A 17,542-nucleotide genomic window follows, 5' to 3' on the forward strand; every position below is an offset into this window, starting at 1 on the left:
TCAGCACCTGGAAATAAGGGATAAATGTTTAATGAGATTACAACTTCAAAGTTATTACAGTTACGGTGAATTTGTTTACGCTATTAGTATCGACTTTCTCTTAAATTCTAACCCTTTTCATAAATAACATGATCCCTTTCCAGCTTAAACTTTTCGATTGAGATGCAAAATGTCGGACAGCAAGATTGTGGCAGTTCACGTGACATGCACCATATTGGTTCCTCTCTACCTAAGGTGTATCTACAAGTACAATTTCTGCAAGCTACACACATTTTCGTTTTATAAGCTGTAGTACGGAACTTTTGAATCACCCTGTATATTGCTTCAATTTAATTATCTGAAAACAGACAGTGGCGATACTGAACATCAACAAGGTTTGCAATTTATTGTTACGATAAGAATTACAGCTTTTACTTAAGCACGATCTTAGTCTAAAATGTCCGTTGTGAAAATATTCGGACTTACTTATTTGCAAACAATTTCTTGATGGCAGTTACAACTGCTGTCAATATCTTCAAACTAGGCCTTGACCCAAAATACAGTTAGTATAGCGCCTTTTCCACTGTTGTAAGCAGTCCTGGAAGTCCTTGACTGACATTCTCCTTAATGTAGCTGTCGTGGTGGCTTGAACCTCTTGAGTTGACGCGAAATACTTCCCCTTAAGCACCCTTTCTACCTTGGGAAACAAAAATTCTTCCGGTGCCAAGTTCGGGCTGTAAAGAGTTTGAGACAGCGTCACCACGCGTACCTTGACCAGAAACCTACCAACAGTGCTGTGTGAGCGACGTGTTGTCGTGGTGAAGGGCCTACCTGTTGGCGATGTCAGAACGGACACGCTGGACTCTCTGCCGGAGACGCTGAAACACTGTTTTGTAGTAAGCTGATGGTTGTCCCAGTAGGTACAAACCCTTTGTGCACGACCCGTTTCTAGTCCCAAAAGACAATCAGAATTGCTTTCATCTTTGATTTGGACATCCGGGCCTTGTTTTGGCGAGAGGACGCGGGAGTGTGTCACTCTGAACTTTGTCTCTTGCATTTGGTGTTGTACTCGAATAGCCAGGTTTCATCTCCTGTTATCACTCGGCCAAGAAAAGTTTCGCACCGTCCACTCGTTTCACAATTTTTTGGGTAATTTGCACAAGACCCTGCATTTGCTCGTTCGTTAAAATCTTCGAAATCAATTTTGCACAAATTTTTCCTATGTTCAAGTTTTAGTAACAATTTCAAAACCTTACGTTTTCCTCGGTCCCACCTTTTCTGCAATCACTTGGAGACCTTAATGCCTGTCGTTGCCTAAAAGAGCATTCAGACGGACTTCATTTTCCTACGTTTTTGATGTGGACAGCCTTCTTGAGCGTTGTTCGTGGTCGACTACCTCCCGTCCTTCCTTGAACGCCATGTGCCAAGTGTAAACTTGTTTGCGAGGCACCACTTCCTCGCCGTAAGCCTCCCGTAGCAAGATTAAAGTCTCCTTAAAGTTTTTTTTTAATTTAACACAAAATTTTACAGCTTAGCGCTGTTCTTTCGATGTACTCAACACGAATGATGTAGCTCCTCAACCACTGCTCTCAGGTAACTGAGTGGGGCCTTGTTTCGGAGGTTAAGCTTCGCACTGCTACCTGGCTATACTTAACCGCACCCTCGACCGATTCTCTCGCAATTCTGCGGACAGTTACGGTACTTTCAGAACGGACAGTGTATAGTGTATAGAGGCCAACCGCTCAGCCACTAAGGAACTCTTTCAGTTTCACGTTCAAAAAGTGAAATGAAATATTTCAGTTTAACACCCCATGATTATGTCGTTTTAGGCTAAGGGAGACAAAGATGACAGCAATTGAATGGTGATAGAAAAATGATGGAATGAGAATGTGGAAGGAAAGGGGAGTACCCCGTTAAAACCCAAGGAGAGGATGTTGTTTATCACAAACTTATTTGGCCGGGTATCGAACCAGGGACCCCACACACCAGAGGTAAGAGCTTTACCACTGAGCCACCGTGCCAAATTGCACTAATTACAATGTGCTCAATTTTAACATTTTGATCGTATGTTGACATGGAAGGTATTTCAGTCATTGTATATTCGTCAACCAAACTTCTGCCTTCCTTAAAACATTCAAACTAACCATAGCACTGCGTTCGGCTCAGACAGGCACCCTTGTAGCTTGACTAAACATTTGAAATGCTTACGGGAACGTTTTTTCTCAGTTTTATCCGTAATTTTACCCAGGCATTCTTCCTACAAATCCTTCACTGTTGATTTTCCGTTAATCTCAGTAGCTGTTAATGTGCGATACCACTCAATTGATAGTTAGTTGACAAGTTACGCATAGGATGGAACTCAGAAGTAGGTATTTTACCAATATATGCCACTAGGTTAGCACAGTATCCGAAATACAGAATCTGCAGCCATTGATTCACAATTTAAAAATAAATCAGTATGTTTTAAGCGCTCCTTGTATATAAACTAAATACTACAGAAAATCCTTTGAAACAATTCGTACCAAAGATGTAAAACAGAATATAGTAGATAGTTTATTTCCTTACATGTACACGAAAAATAATTTTTTCCCAGTTTTACATTCAAGGTTTATGCTCTCTAGACAAATAATACCTGATTATTTAATGAAAGTTAACTGATTACGAACGGAACTGGTGGAATGGGAATGTGCAAGGAACCAGGAGAACCCTGAGAAAACTCACGAACATGACGTTATCCAGCTCAAACATACATACCCTCAGACCAAACAGAACCAAACCTTCCCCAGCAAAGGTGAGCGCCTACAACTGAAGCACAGTAATCCCATTATTCAGTTGCAGTTAGTATCACCTTAGTATAAACCAATACTCGGCAAGACATACAATATTTCAGTCTACACATTCATAAATACGTGCTGTTTACTGCTGTTATTTAGTTTATTTTCTTAAAATTTGAATTAGCAAATCCATTAGCAATTTATAAATATGTGTAATAATGAATGCCGTGTTAGAGCTAAATCTGTATTATCCTAAAACGCGTTATGCGAGTTATTTCTGATATTTCGTGTTTATCAGAAAGAATTTCTGTTTTGCATGCTATATTTAAGCTGGTAGATCAATAGGGATTTTCTAAGTTGCATACATTCATTTCAGACTATTTCATTATTGTGGCTACTTTCGCAACCCGTAGCATCAATTTCCTTTTTCTTTTCTGCTAGAATCAAACGTCCTTACATTTGAATTCAATATACGTTACAACTCAAAGCCATGTCTTCCTGCTGCTGGGACCGTAGCAACGAGCGTTCTTTGCTCTGTATGGAAATTGACTGACAGCGTTTAGTAGTCGTATAGCTCTGAAATGTTCTGTCATAACCCAGTTACGTTCATTGTAAAAGATTAATTTATGTCCTTTCAGCGCTGAAATTTTGTTTGTATAAATTCTACTAACTTAGCTCATCTTATTCTTGTTGAGAACCATGGCTATAAATTCCCTTTATTACATCTACCATCCATGAATATTGCTTATTGCTCTCCTTATTTCTGTTTGCATATCATCATTTTTTTTAAATATGAGGAATATTCGTATGAGGAGTATCCTGTCCTTATACCCACTGTATTATTTCCAATATATTTCCGAATAGTATTAAGTTCCGGATATGACGGAAGGAACGGATAGATACTTTTAGCCCTTTTGGTAGTCTAGTGGCTAGCGCCTTTGTGCTCAAGGGCACAGGTTCGTTTCCCAATGCTATACACTGATTCAAATTTCATTTTAAACTGTAGTGCTTGTCTTATTTAGCCTCATTACCAGGGCCCGGATCTTGTTGACCTAAAAAATTTTATAAAGTGACCTATAAAATGACACTAAAATTCCTGTAAAATGACCCTAAAAATCACAAAAATTGACCTTAAAACTTACGTTTTCTCAAACTTTTATTTCATTAAACATTGACATTTTTTAATATCCATTGGATTTTTAATTAACATTTCTCACTCATATTCAAAAAGTTTTGTTTCACTTAGTTGCAGTCCATTGATCATTTATTTCAGTCCATTGTACGGCATTGTACGTATTGAAAGCGTCAATTCACTCCTGAATGAAACTAGGAAGCACTCTTAAACAATAAAATTTAGCAAGTTTAGACTACATGAAAATAATAGATAGAAACATGTTTAAAACCCTTGTACGCCTTCTAATCCATTTTTAGTTATTCACATGATCACACTCTTTGTGGTCAATAACCCAAAACTATCTGTTTGGCCACCTACCAACCCTCACCTTTCGTTAACCAGCTACAGCTTAGTTTTCATTAGCTTTTAAAGAATGCAGTTTTTTCACTCCAACAGTCAGGAAGTAAGAAAAGAGATTATTCAGTTTCGTCTTTTCCACATTCGTAAACCGTGTTCATTTAAAGATTTCCTTATGTAGAAAAACAGAATAAAAAGACCATAAGTGACCTAAAAGTTACCTTAAAATATTAAAAAAATGACCTGAAATTTCAAAACAGCAAAAAGTGACCAAAAGTTGACCCTAAAAAACTATATTTTTAGAACCTAGAGTTGATGGATAACGTTTTTATTTGAACTTGCCTTGTCCTATGCGTAACAGAAAAAAGTTGACTTGTCAACAAGATCCGGGCTCTGCTCATTACTGATAAAAATGAAATGATGTCTTTCAGTTTTACATTCCAAGGTTAGGCCGGCTAGGCAAAAGGAGACAGTGATGATAAGAAATGAATGGAATGAATAAATTGGGAGGAAACGGGAAAACCTTGAGAAAACCCACGCACACCGTCTTTGTCCACTACAAAGTTTACTTGGCCCGAGTTAGGATCGCACCAGGGATTTCACGCCCCAGAGATGAACTTCCTACCAGTGATCCAACCGGGTCTCCATTATTACTGATAAAGAACGAAAATACATAGCAATCAATTATAGTTAGGCACTTAACTACTGGTCAGTGAATCCAAAGTTCGACATGGTTGGTTGGTTGATCTTTAGTCTAACGTCCCTTTCAGCAGCGAGGCTATATGAGGCGGGACCTACTGATTAACGTGGAATCCCAACCACATGAGCTCCCGCCTGGAATCGAACCCGGGTCTCCCATGCCAAAGGCGCGTACACTAGCCGCTTAGCCACGAAGGAGCCCAAAGTTCCACATGGTAAATTAATGATTCATAATTTCAGACTGCTAATACAGGCTAAACGACAATATAAATTGATATTTTATTTTGTAAACAAGGAAGAAAACAGTTGTCCCCTCAAGTTTTTGACTCATTTGCAAGTTTCCTGCGCACTAGCGACATCTCTTGATACTAGGTAGGAACCTGAGCCACTAGCGACATCTATTAGCCAAACTGTGAACTCTTAAAATGTTTTGTAATTTGTGAATTAGTGTTACTCACACATTGATATGTTTTCCTTTATAATAAGGATGGGACTTTTATTTATTTATTTATTTATTTATTTTTATCAAAGCTGTGTAGTAAAGGAAATAAGTTGAATTACTTTTCTAAAGGAAGTCAGGCAGATTAGCTTCATGGATCTATGGAAAATTTCAAAAGAAGAGATTCGCGGAATTGAGACACGGAATCTAGCAATAAGCAAAAAGGAAATTTATAAATGTTTACGTATTGCAATTAGTTACTTAGATCGAAGTACAATCTCTTTGAAAAATCTTGTTCACCGACCTTCCTGTAGTGTTCTTCGCCATATTTTAGACATTGTACGTGGAGATCAAAATGTTAAAGATAAAATACCAATCTATTAAATTTGATGCGTTGTGTATCTCGAGACACTTACACTCTGCTCGAATTAACACTTACGATAAGTTTCTTTGGCATTTTGGATTAATGGTAATACAATTAGATCAAGAAACAACTTCAAATTTAGGAACATAATTCTGTACAACTGGCATAAAACATTAAAATTCTCTAGTCCAACTTATTTAAACTGCTGGAACATTATTTTCCCGCCAACTACGCATCATTTCGAAGCATCCAAAAACTAGGATCTGAAATGAAATTATGAGTTCCCGTATATTTACTAGGATTAGGAATGTGAACTAAATATTTTAGGGTTTTTGTATCTATGGAAATGCTAGTCTGTCACGTATGAGGAAAGACGCCCTTCGGCGATCATGTTACCAGGGCAATTGTGGAGGAAGAAAGAAAGAAGGACGGAAAGAAGCGTCCTGGGTCCATTATTTTAGGTACCATCCCAGCATTTGCCTGGTTGTATGAATGAGGGTAACTTAGGAAAGACCTCACTCAGAATGACTGGTGTTGAAATGCTTTTACACATTTTCGGTCTAGTATCCCCACCGCGAATCAGATTCGTGACCACTCACACCAAAACCAAGAGCGTTATCGAGACTATACTATCTTATGCTTACGTTTGGAGGTAACAACCATAACTTTGAAACTTTCGTTATTTTTCAATTTGACCTTCCAGTTCTATCAATAGCATATGACGAATTCTACTATATGTTTCAATGAAGTTTTTCAATCCATTTTCTTACGTTTTACTATAATATTCTGCACATTTTTTCATGTTGTTTACATTCTGTTACTATTCTGAGTGATTATAATAAATTACCTCTTTTAAGTAAAGTCATATATATTTCCATATAATAAATAAGATTTAACCAAAAATTTACATGTAAATTTCCTTTCCGTGGCGATGGCATAACCGTGTGCGGAAAAACAGAAGAGAAAAAAAAATATCACCTTGTAGATTGGGAATATTGAATTATGTATAAAGGAATAGTTTGGTTTTACATTTAGCATCATAGATAAAGCTGTTTATTGTTTCAGAGAATGTAGCATGTATGTTAGACATTAGATAAAATCATCGAATAGATACAAAGAATAACTTTGAAATGGAAACAGAACTCAGAGCATCTTGACGATAATCTATTGATTTTCAATTACATTTTTTTTTTTTTTTTGCCAACCTTTAAGATCTAAGTTTCTGGAAATTCTGAATCAATGTAAATAAGTATGACAGTTAAATCTTCACATTACGATATCGAGTACGATTATATCTTAATGGAATCTTATTATTTTCAGTGGAATAATTTTCATTCAAACGCTTGATCATTTTCGTTATGCTAGGAGAGTGTAATCATCGTTGAAACGTGCAACGTACCGGAGCAAGTGTTAATAGGGAGTTTGAATCTCATATTAGGTTTCACTGAATACTTAAATCAGCCTGTTATTCCATTTGCGTATGTTAGACTTGTGGATAATAGAAATTCAGATTAGTAAAAAAAAAAAACTTGGTTTCACCCCTTTTCTCCTATTGTTAAAATGCAAGTATTAAACCCGTTTTAAAAGGGTTGTGTATCTCCTCGAGACACTTACACTCTGCTCGAATATCCTGCTGATAGCTGGCTTAGGCTGGTCATTAAAGACAAAAGAGCTAGAGAGGTGTTTGAACGATCCCATTACTGATCATCAATATATGATCATAATAATGATCAAAACTTTATACTTAACATGTCATTCTTGAAATCGAAAGATCTGGTAGGCTAAAAGCTGATTCATACATAGGATGTCGTTTCTCTGACATACTTCATTCGTGCAATTCACACATGATACGCCGTGCCTTGCCGCTACTGCTTTCTACACCAGTCACACTAGAGAAGATTTGTACCATGTCCTGCGAAAACGAACTAAGCGCCACTTTCATACTTTTAAGAAAATTACGTATAAAGGTTGATGTCCAGCATTAATGTAGCCGTAATCAGTAGTGAAATTATGTTTCTTTTTCTGGAAAGGTGTTGGTTTTCCTCTCTTTTCGATTGTGCAAATCGTTCTAATGCTTATCAGAAACAAATTGTCGCATTTACATGGATTTTCAAAGTTTGGCGCTTAGTTCATTTTTGCATAACACGGTACATTTGATTTCTGGTAAACTTCGTGTCACTTCGTATGTTCCGAAGAAAGCCGAAGAATTTTTGCCTACGAGCCACGACGAGGTTCTTCAAGGAAGTCCTTATGTGCACGGCATGGAAACAGCACAGCCATGGCACTTCATTTGTGAATTTCAAGATGTAAAAATCTGAAAAGAAACTTCGTGGACCACGACACTAATTGGTACGGCACGGTTAAGTTTTAATAGAGTCCTCCTAGTAGAGCTAGGAATGTTTTACCAGACAGCAATGTTTCTCGGATTGTAAGTCATCCGTCTACCAAGTTTAGTTCAATAACTCCATACGTTTCAAAGTTATGATGGAACATATTCATACCTAATCGTTATATATAGACAAATGTACAAGCAACGCCTTTAGCTTTGCCTTGTCAAGAAAAAAATAAGTAGAGTATATAAAGATAAGCAACCCCTTCGGCATTGCCCCTCAATCTTCCCAACCCGCCTAGCATGCCCAATCTTGACTAAGCATGGAGTTAAATGTAATCGAGATTGGACTCAAGAGCTATGCGACCTCGAAAATACAGCAATTGACGGAGGATCCTGATGGATTCGACAGTAATCTCAGTTATCTAAGACGTTTTACTTTTTACCTTTTCTCACCCACCCCTTGTTAATGGGGACTGAATTTGGACTTGAAATTTATCTCCAGTATGGCTACTCATCTCCATGACTCTAAAACTATGGCTTGACACTGATATAGATAGTTTTCTATCACGTTTGCTTATCACTCTCTTCCCACTCCCTAGTGATGTTAAGGGGGGCGAAACTTACACGGAATTGGAAGTGTCAGTATTCATCTCAGCGACCCCAAATGTAAGGATTAAACATTAATGTACAGTAGATCAAAGGAACATAACCTATTGTGCATCTTCGCAATGACCTAATTTTTCTGTCGGAGTGGGACTGGATATTCTAATAATTACATGAGAATGCTGAACACTTCTATTCAACAACAATCAAGAATCTCATACATTATATTCGATCGTCCTTTTAAAAGCTGATTTATACTAATTTATTAAGAGGGTCCATGTAACAAACGAAGAAGTTCGTTTCATATTTTTGGTGATATTTTATCTTATGATGGTGATTGTACTTGTATGATTCTTTTTTAGACAATCAGTTCAGATTTTGATCAGACTTGAGGCCCCTACCCACCTGAAGGCCCGGATGATCTACAGCCCGCTAAGACCATCTTAATCCGTCCCTGTCGGTTAAAGAACGACACAAACGAAACCTAACCTAACCCCACCTTACTAACTAATCTACAGCCAAGATAATATAGTTTCCCTACTCACGAAAATTTTTATTGCCATCGTGTTATCCTGTAACAGAAAATACTTTTTTTTTTTGTCATATGTAATCTAGAGTAATACCTTGCGTACCGTGAAGATACAAAGTGTAAACGAAGCAGTTAAGTTATTTTGAGCTCAATGAAGAGTAGTATACACTAAAATTAGCATTATGAAGTACACAACGTTATTTGTTTCCTTACCGTCTGATTGTATTTTCATCACCATAACAAGTCATAACAATACGATATGGTGCCAATACAAAGCAAGAAATAGTGATCCCAAATTGTCAACCTATTTCCACCTATAGATAATTAATATCATAGTCCGCCCACACAATGATTCATACAGAAAACAAACAATGAGTTTCGAATCATGTCGTGTATTGTTTTCTATTGTTTTGAAAACTATGTGATCTAATTTGAGGTTTAGTCGTTGTTTTGTGGCCATGGCTGCTTCATATGCTCAAAATGAATATTTTGCATGACGCATCGTGGAATTTGATTTTAGATTTAAAAGAAATAGCATGCATTTATATTTAAATTATATATATAATTTCGTTTCTATGTATTTGGTTTCATTGTTTGTTGGCATTGGGATAATGAAGTACAGAATGCTAGCCATATAACTTAAATATTTTTTCCATGTTGCCTAGGATGTGTACGAGTCCAATAAGTAGACAGTATGAAATCCTTGATACGAATGTGATAATTAATTATTTGTTTTGTTTTAAAATTAATATTGATTGGTTATTAATATTACTTTCGTACATCCCAACAGACAAATGAAAATTTTTGAGTTAGTAACTTTTAAAAAATACATATACAAGGGCACAGATGTTTATTAAGATTACTGGATATAGTTTACCTTGTATAGTTTTGTTTTAGATATGTAGTAGTTTTACATATATTAAAACGCTTACCTGATTAGTTTCTTAATTAAGGGGGACTAAAATAAAAATACATTACGACAGATGCTTCGGCTCTGGAGGAGTGCTGCCTTCAAGTTAAAGATTTCTATCGGGTTAGAGTAAATAATTAATTTCATTGTTATTTGTATCTAGATCTTTAGTTGGAAATCTAACACATTCGTTATATTGCACAAGTCCAGCATCAACGTGGTGAGTCCTCAACAACAACAAGATCTGGGACAGTAAACTACTTGTCAGATACAAGGGCTCAACATTAAGATGGGCATATACCATAAAATTATGATATCGATCAAGACCGGGTATTTGGTTTCGCATATTCTTTCAGCCACAATCTTCTGTAGATGTTTAGATAGTCAGTTGCATGATATATGGAAATGCGATTCCAGTTTAACCAGTTTCACTTCGGTAGATTTTAAAAAAGCTCCATGCAAAACTGAAATAGTAGATCCTTCGTATCAATGCAAAGAACAACTTTGAGTATCGAAACACAATATGAACCGAAAATATGATGCCTCCTTAAACATTAGGAACTGATCAGGTAAGTTTTTATCGAGTTGTACCCAAACCATGAGGATGATATTCGCTTTCTATGTATGTATACACAGTGAAGCCGTCCTCTCTTCGCAACTGCACGCTATTCAACCAGACTGCTGACTCGTTGGAGGTCGAATGTGTGGCAGGGCATGACGGTGGTCTTACACAACACTTCGTCTTGGAAGTGTATGATTCTCGTTCAATGAAGAGCCTACACAATATCTCCAGCGAACTTCCTGTATTTTACCTCGGAGGCCTTCCATTCGGAGCAACTTTCCGAATGGTGTTGTATGCTGTCAATCCTAAAGGTCGGAGCGAAGCGACAATTCTTGAAGACATAGCTCTGAAGGATGCCGAAAAACGAACAGGTAACAATATAACCTTCTAACAACATATATTATAAATAATTATACTACTTTTTATATAGCGCTTACCAATCAATCAAACGCGATCTTTCAAGATAACAATACATGGACAAAAATTGGTCCCAAATTTAACTAAAATCAAAGTTTCCAAACATTGCTCACATTTGTACATTAGAAACTCCCAAAGCAGACCCTATAAATATGAAATGTCTTTGTAGTTCAACATTTTATTGCATGTTCTTAGTAAATTTCAGAAAAATGTTTTTTATTTGTTACGTAGTAAGATGGAGATATATCCTATCAGGACGGCATACTTTGAAAAGAGTAATCGAAATGAGGAAAAGTGTACCTCTTAAACACTCTTATTGCTAAATCCGAGACATGACAATGAAGTAATAATAACAAAATTGAATACTCAAATTGAAATAATATTGTTCGCATTTTCATCATCTTAATATTGCAGATTCATACATTTTGATTTTGACAGAGTAAGCACTTTAGTAAGTGTCTACAAAAGAGCATATTTCATAATCATTACTCTGAGCCAGATTAGCTTACTATCTATAACATACTAATAGATAATTTATCACGAATGAATTTATCACGAATTAACCTAAATTCAATTATTAGCTAAAGAAATTCGTGTTATTATAATTTGCCTTGGTCAGCTGAAAAACAATATATTGTAATCCGATATGAAATTCCATAATTTTGCTGCGAGTAAGCAGTATTCACTGGCGGAGATAGAACTACAGAACCCTTAACTGCGAAAGGACTCTAATCAAACATATATGACAAAGTAGCGGGATTGAGTCGAAGAAAACTGAGGCATAGTGTTGAGATCTATGACAGAGCCAAAGAATATTTTCCTTTACCATTAACATCTATTTTAATTTTGCTTTTAGAAATAAATGGGTGATAAGTTTTTTTTTTTTTTTTTTTGTAAAATTATTGGTATACAGGTATATGAGAATATTCTAGAATATATATGATATTGTCCAGGTAGTTGCCAAGGAACTAATACAATAAAGAAAGTTTTTCGATTACGTTTAAAATAACATTAAAATATAATAAACATTTTATATTTTATTCCATGGAGTATTACACTTAATTTAGTTATTTTTTAATTTATAATTATAATTACCATCTGAAAATATTTGATCTAAACTATAGTTATTTTATTAAATTATCTTTATTTTTACAATTTATGTTTATGTCATGTGCGTATGTGTGTGTGTGTGTGTCTGTAGGAAGTGCAGAAAATACAAGTGCTTCTGAGCGGCTTTTTAATAACATATGTTTATATGTTACCTTAATATAATTTTAATACATATGTTAATGGAACTTGTATAAATGTTTGTGTGTTTGATAGTTAATTTAATTTCAATAAGTTAGTTTTGCAACGCATGTGGAATTTTGTGATATAAATATATATACTTCAAGAATTATATATTTAGAACTGTTCATTTTATTATGAATTTTAATATTTGTGTAGAATGATTATAAAATACATTTTATAACATTTTGTTAGATTTATTGCAGCAGACCTAAATGGCAATTTATGTAAATAATTTTGAATAGTATTAGATATACTGTAATTTCTCCCCTTTGTTTTGTGTAATCTTTTTATGTATAATGAGTTTTACATATTTTAGCTTAATTGTTGCTCGTTCATTGATATGAATCAATTTTAAACGTCTTCAAAATAGTTAAACAAAAAGTTGACAATTAAGCTGCATTACTATGGTGAACGCTACATTTTCGAAGCAATATTACATCTAGCAATACAACTGGTTATATACCACAAGCAATAACTGTCAGTGAAAGAGTACCACAAGGTTTCGTCTTAGGTCACGTTATTTGAATTGTGAAGTATTAAGTAATCTCTCAAATTACTGGCGAATGATTAATATAATATATCATTTTAGTCCTTAATTATTTCCTTCTTTCTCTCTGTCTTTTACCACTTGTGTGAGGTGGATGTTCCTGATGAGTTTTCTCCATAAAGCCCTGTTCGAAAACCCTCCTTCTTTTAGACTTCTCGTAATTTAATTTTATCATCGTGTTTTGGAAGCTAGCATAAAGTTTGAATGTGGAATAATTTCAGTTCTTGAAAGATTCTGGGTAATAACCATTTTTGTTCGCGTTTTCGTGGTATTAATCCAATAATCAATTTCCATTTATACTTCGCACCTTCATTATTGTACAGCACAAAACTATAAGGACTTTCGAATAGCTGAGCATTTATTGTATGCATGATCTCAAGTTAGATTCCCGGTAACAAAATATCAGGTTCACATTGCGTGTTAAACTATTGGCCCAATTTCATTCAGCCTCAATACTGAAAAATTAATACTGAATGAGTTAATTCACTACAAAAGTACGGCAGACTTAGTTTCTACATATGTAGAATCTAGTTTAGTAATTAATTCAAATTAAAATAAGGAAAAGTAATACCGTCTCCTTTAGCCTAACCGGCATAAATGTGGGACGTAAAACTCAAAGATTTCAAAGGAAAAGTAATAAAATAAAAAAAAATTAAAAAATCGTTTGTAGGGATTATTTCAAGTCACAAACCTTTCTATATCTAGAAAAGCCTAAAACAACGTAAAATATTGTTAACTAAAATCACATGAATGGGATAAATTGTCTTTGTTGTTGCTACTGACATTCTTGAAAGAAAACCAGATTCTGTGAAATTCTGTGAAATGAACGAGCTTTTATCATATCTTTCATGAAGCGCAAAAAATTGAATGCTCAAAATTAGGACGTCGTAAATTGTTGAACAGGTTTTTCTGGCTTATTATCGTATAAAAAAAATTGAAAAAGTAAGGTGGGGACCCTTTGATGAAAGTTACATTGGCAGAAATTAGAATTATACCGCTACAAACTGAGAAAAGCTTTCTTTCCTCAGCTTGTAACGAAATAATAATAATAATAATAATAATAATAATAATAATAATAATAATAATAATAATAATAATAATAATAATAATAATAATAATAATAGATTTTTCTCAAGAGATCTCTGAGATAGTTGTTAGTATGGATAATTATATTCTGCAAATACAATATCTATCTCACATTTTACTTTATTTGTGATTATTATTGCCTTTAACGTCGTTAAGTACCTACTTATATATATATATATTTCATTGACTTGTATGGGGAATTATTTGCCCATTTTCTTGAAACGAACCGGAATTTTCGTTATGACATTTCCTTAATTATATTTAATTATTCAGTATTAAAATTATACAGAATAAAATTGTAGCTTATACGTAACAAGCTACTTTTTTTCCCTAGAAAGAGACATTTCAATAGATTTGAAATCGATAAACCAGAAAAAATAATTCACTTTTATAAATCGAGGTAGTAAAGCAAGGACAGTCTAAGTATTGGATACCGTTTAATTTTTCACTAAAATCTGAAACTTTGATAAGATTAACGTATCGAATACCTTCAGGGGCGGATCCAGGACCGACTTCTGGGGGGGGGGGTTATAATACTGCCACTTAGAGCTACTTTTAAGAGTTCCAAACTCTGGTATGGGTTTTGTTTATATATAAAATAAGAAAAAGTGTCCTCTTCTGGGGGAGGGAGATTGCTCCCCTGGATCCACCCCTGAATACTTTTAATGAAGATTTTCGGCGACGGTAATTTCAATGCTTAAGTATTAGAATAATCATCGAAATATCACAATTATAAGGCAAAAGTACACACAACCTCGATTAACGACGACTTTCTCATAACGTTAGCAAATTTTTTATAATCCTTTTTATAATCCGCTATTTCAAAAGAAGAGATTTTAAAAGAATTAAGGTGGTTTCAAGTATCACAAAAGCTCATTCCCTTTCTAAATGTTTGAATTGAATATATGAATGTTTCTAATTGAAAAAAAAAAAAATTAAAGCAATTTATCCCAGAGAAGTACTGATTGTAGTGATTGAATTTGTGTTCAAACACCTTCATTTTCCCAATTTTTCCCTTCTTTTTTTAGTAGGCATGTAGAAAACAATATAATCCAGCATGTTCAGAACGTTGTTTAGTATTCAGCTGCTGAAACACGATTCATCAATATGGAAATTAGCTGTAACTGGACTAGTGTTCCGAAAGTGTTTCATTCGAAGATTTATGGTGTTCATGACGAAAATATGTTATCACATGTTGACTTGACTGCTTTTTCTCTCCTCCATCCCTCCCGTCTCTCTTCTCTTTCCTGGTATCTGCTTTTGTTTGCAGTTCGCGTATTTGTTTGTTTGTATGTATGTTTCAATATACCACGTTTTCACTTTCTGTATTGATTCATTTATTTAAAGCAAGTTTCCCCAATTGTTATTCACTCTGTACACTTGTTTTATTATGAATTCTTCCCTCTCTCTCTCTTCTCTCTCTTTGTGTATACAAAAGTTTTATACACAGGCAGAAGAATAATTAATATTTGTTGAAAAAGAAGTGTAAACCATGACTTCATAAGTTTCAACTTTAATGCTGAAAACGGACCTAAATGGACGTTAGTACTGTGTTAGAATCACACGAAGTTCATGTGATTATTTTGCAGCTTGGTGATCTAAACGCCAAAAAAAATCCAATACATGCTCAATTATATGATTACTGTATTAGTATGTACCGACACCATATACACTCTTGTCTACCGGCTGGTCAGTGAGAATTCAGTTGCGGATCGTATCGTTTCCCCTAACCAATTGTTATGCTGCCATGACAGAGAAGTCCGCTATTTTAGGCGAAATAATGATTGTTGTTCTGCCTAAAATGCCACACACAAATCTTATTCATTATTGGTCATAATTGTATAAGATAACTGGTTAGGTGAATGAAGTGTCAAGTTAACCTATGCTTTAGATGTGTTATACCTATAGAAAGCGATATGATATGATTCCTAACAGTGTCACGAAAACTATTGAAGAACTACTTAAAATGAATAGGTTTGCGAGATCCTAGATGCGGTCAAGGACACCAGCATCAACGGTAACAATTGGACTGGCGAAGTGCTGATCACATATTCTAATAACTGCCAATGGGAGGATTGAGTACTTTGAAATTTTGTGCCGCTAAGTTATTATAATATATATAACTCTAAATATGCTTTTCACCAATTTTCCCGTTTCTACCTACCTTGCGCAACGGCAAATTTCTCGCACAACTGAAAACTATAACAACCTTAGACTCCCTTTACTCAGTAATGGCAAACAATGTTTGCAGCGACCTATGGCATCGCTGTCATGGTATATCAGCGCCCGAATGTGACAATCAGTAGTGAGTGGAAATATGACTCATCCATTATACTATAGGTGGTGTACGCAAGCGTTTCTTACGCATCTCACTCTGAGCCACTTACGAATACCTACTCCAACAGTTGAAAGTGGCAAATGGAAGCACAGGTCTAATCCACTTTTAGTCGGTTGATTTTCGTAACATGCCAATCGGTGGACCCCTTGCAGTGCTGGGACTTTCATGAAAGCTTCCCCCTTGGTGATTTTCGTGGGAAATAGTTTCGCACCGAACTCTTGGTTTAGGTAACGAGTCACAACAGCTCTTGGGGTAGTAACCTCGAGTGTGAATTAATTATCCTGACAGTGTTTCCGTATCAGTGACACTGTCGTACGTAGGGAAAGCGAGTACCAAAAGGGTAATTGTTTGTCCTTCGCAGTAACCGTTTAATTTAGGCGCCATTTTATGACACTCACAAATACACAATAACACACTGAGCAAGGCTATGTGATAATATGTAAAAGACACTATCACGTAACAGTTTCAACACAATAATTGTGTATTCATCAGACTTCAGACTTCAAGAGAAGGAGTGGAAGTCTGATGAAGACACAGTTATTGTGTTGAAACTGTTACGTGATAGTGTTTTTTTTTTTTTTACATATTATCACATAGCCTTGCTCATTGTGTTATTGTGTATTAGTACAGAATGGAAACAAGGCCGATAGAATAGTTACACTCACAAATCTACAACTACAAACACAACTTCTGCTTACGGTAGCAAGCACATACGTCTTTCCATAGCTGGCAGAGGCAATCCAAATTGGGTGCAATGGAAATCGAATAATTTTCTGTATTGTGAGATCTAAACTGGTTAAAAGTTGCTTTAACGAAAGGCATATCCAATTAAAAGTTTCAGATGATTGATTGATTTAGTTTACCTTGTTTCTTAGGATTAAGATTATATGAGACATACGATTTGATACTTGATTCGAGCCACTTGAGCTTCAGCCAGAAGTTGAACCATGATCTCCTGTACAGGCATATATAGAACATCAGTACCAATCCGTAAGGTTGAAAGTGGAAGTGTATTTCGGGAATAGCCTTATATGTGAACAGGAGATACCATATTAAATGGTTCAACATAGACGACAAAGGAAATGCGAACTTCCGCAGTAGCTCAATATTAAACGTATTTTAATCGCTTGAATTAAAGCTCATTTCGTATTATAAAAAGTATTTCAACAGGTATCATGAACTATCAATAGATCTCAAACTAA

General features: G+C 35.2%; 1 protein-coding gene across 2 annotated transcripts in view; it reads left to right on the top strand.

Annotated features, from left to right (window-relative positions):
- LOC145664063 (kin of IRRE-like protein 3) overlaps positions 1 to 17,542 on the top strand; it is a 522,782-nt gene that overhangs the window by 474,550 nt on the left and 30,690 nt on the right. Inside the window, exon 10 of one of the 2 annotated variants that reach the window (XM_081730403.1) lies at positions 10,737 to 11,033. The exons of the other annotated variant lie outside the window; for it this stretch is intronic. Coding sequence (XP_081586529.1) covers positions 10,737 to 11,033 — 297 coding nt within the window. The remainder of the gene's footprint in view (positions 1 to 10,736; positions 11,034 to 17,542) is intronic. 2 annotated transcript variants of the gene reach the window in all.

This window comes from Thermobia domestica, chromosome 11 (assembly GCF_964235325.1).
Source record: "Thermobia domestica chromosome 11, izTheDome1.hap1.1, whole genome shotgun sequence".
Taxonomy (NCBI): domain Eukaryota; kingdom Metazoa; phylum Arthropoda; class Insecta; order Zygentoma; family Lepismatidae; genus Thermobia; species Thermobia domestica.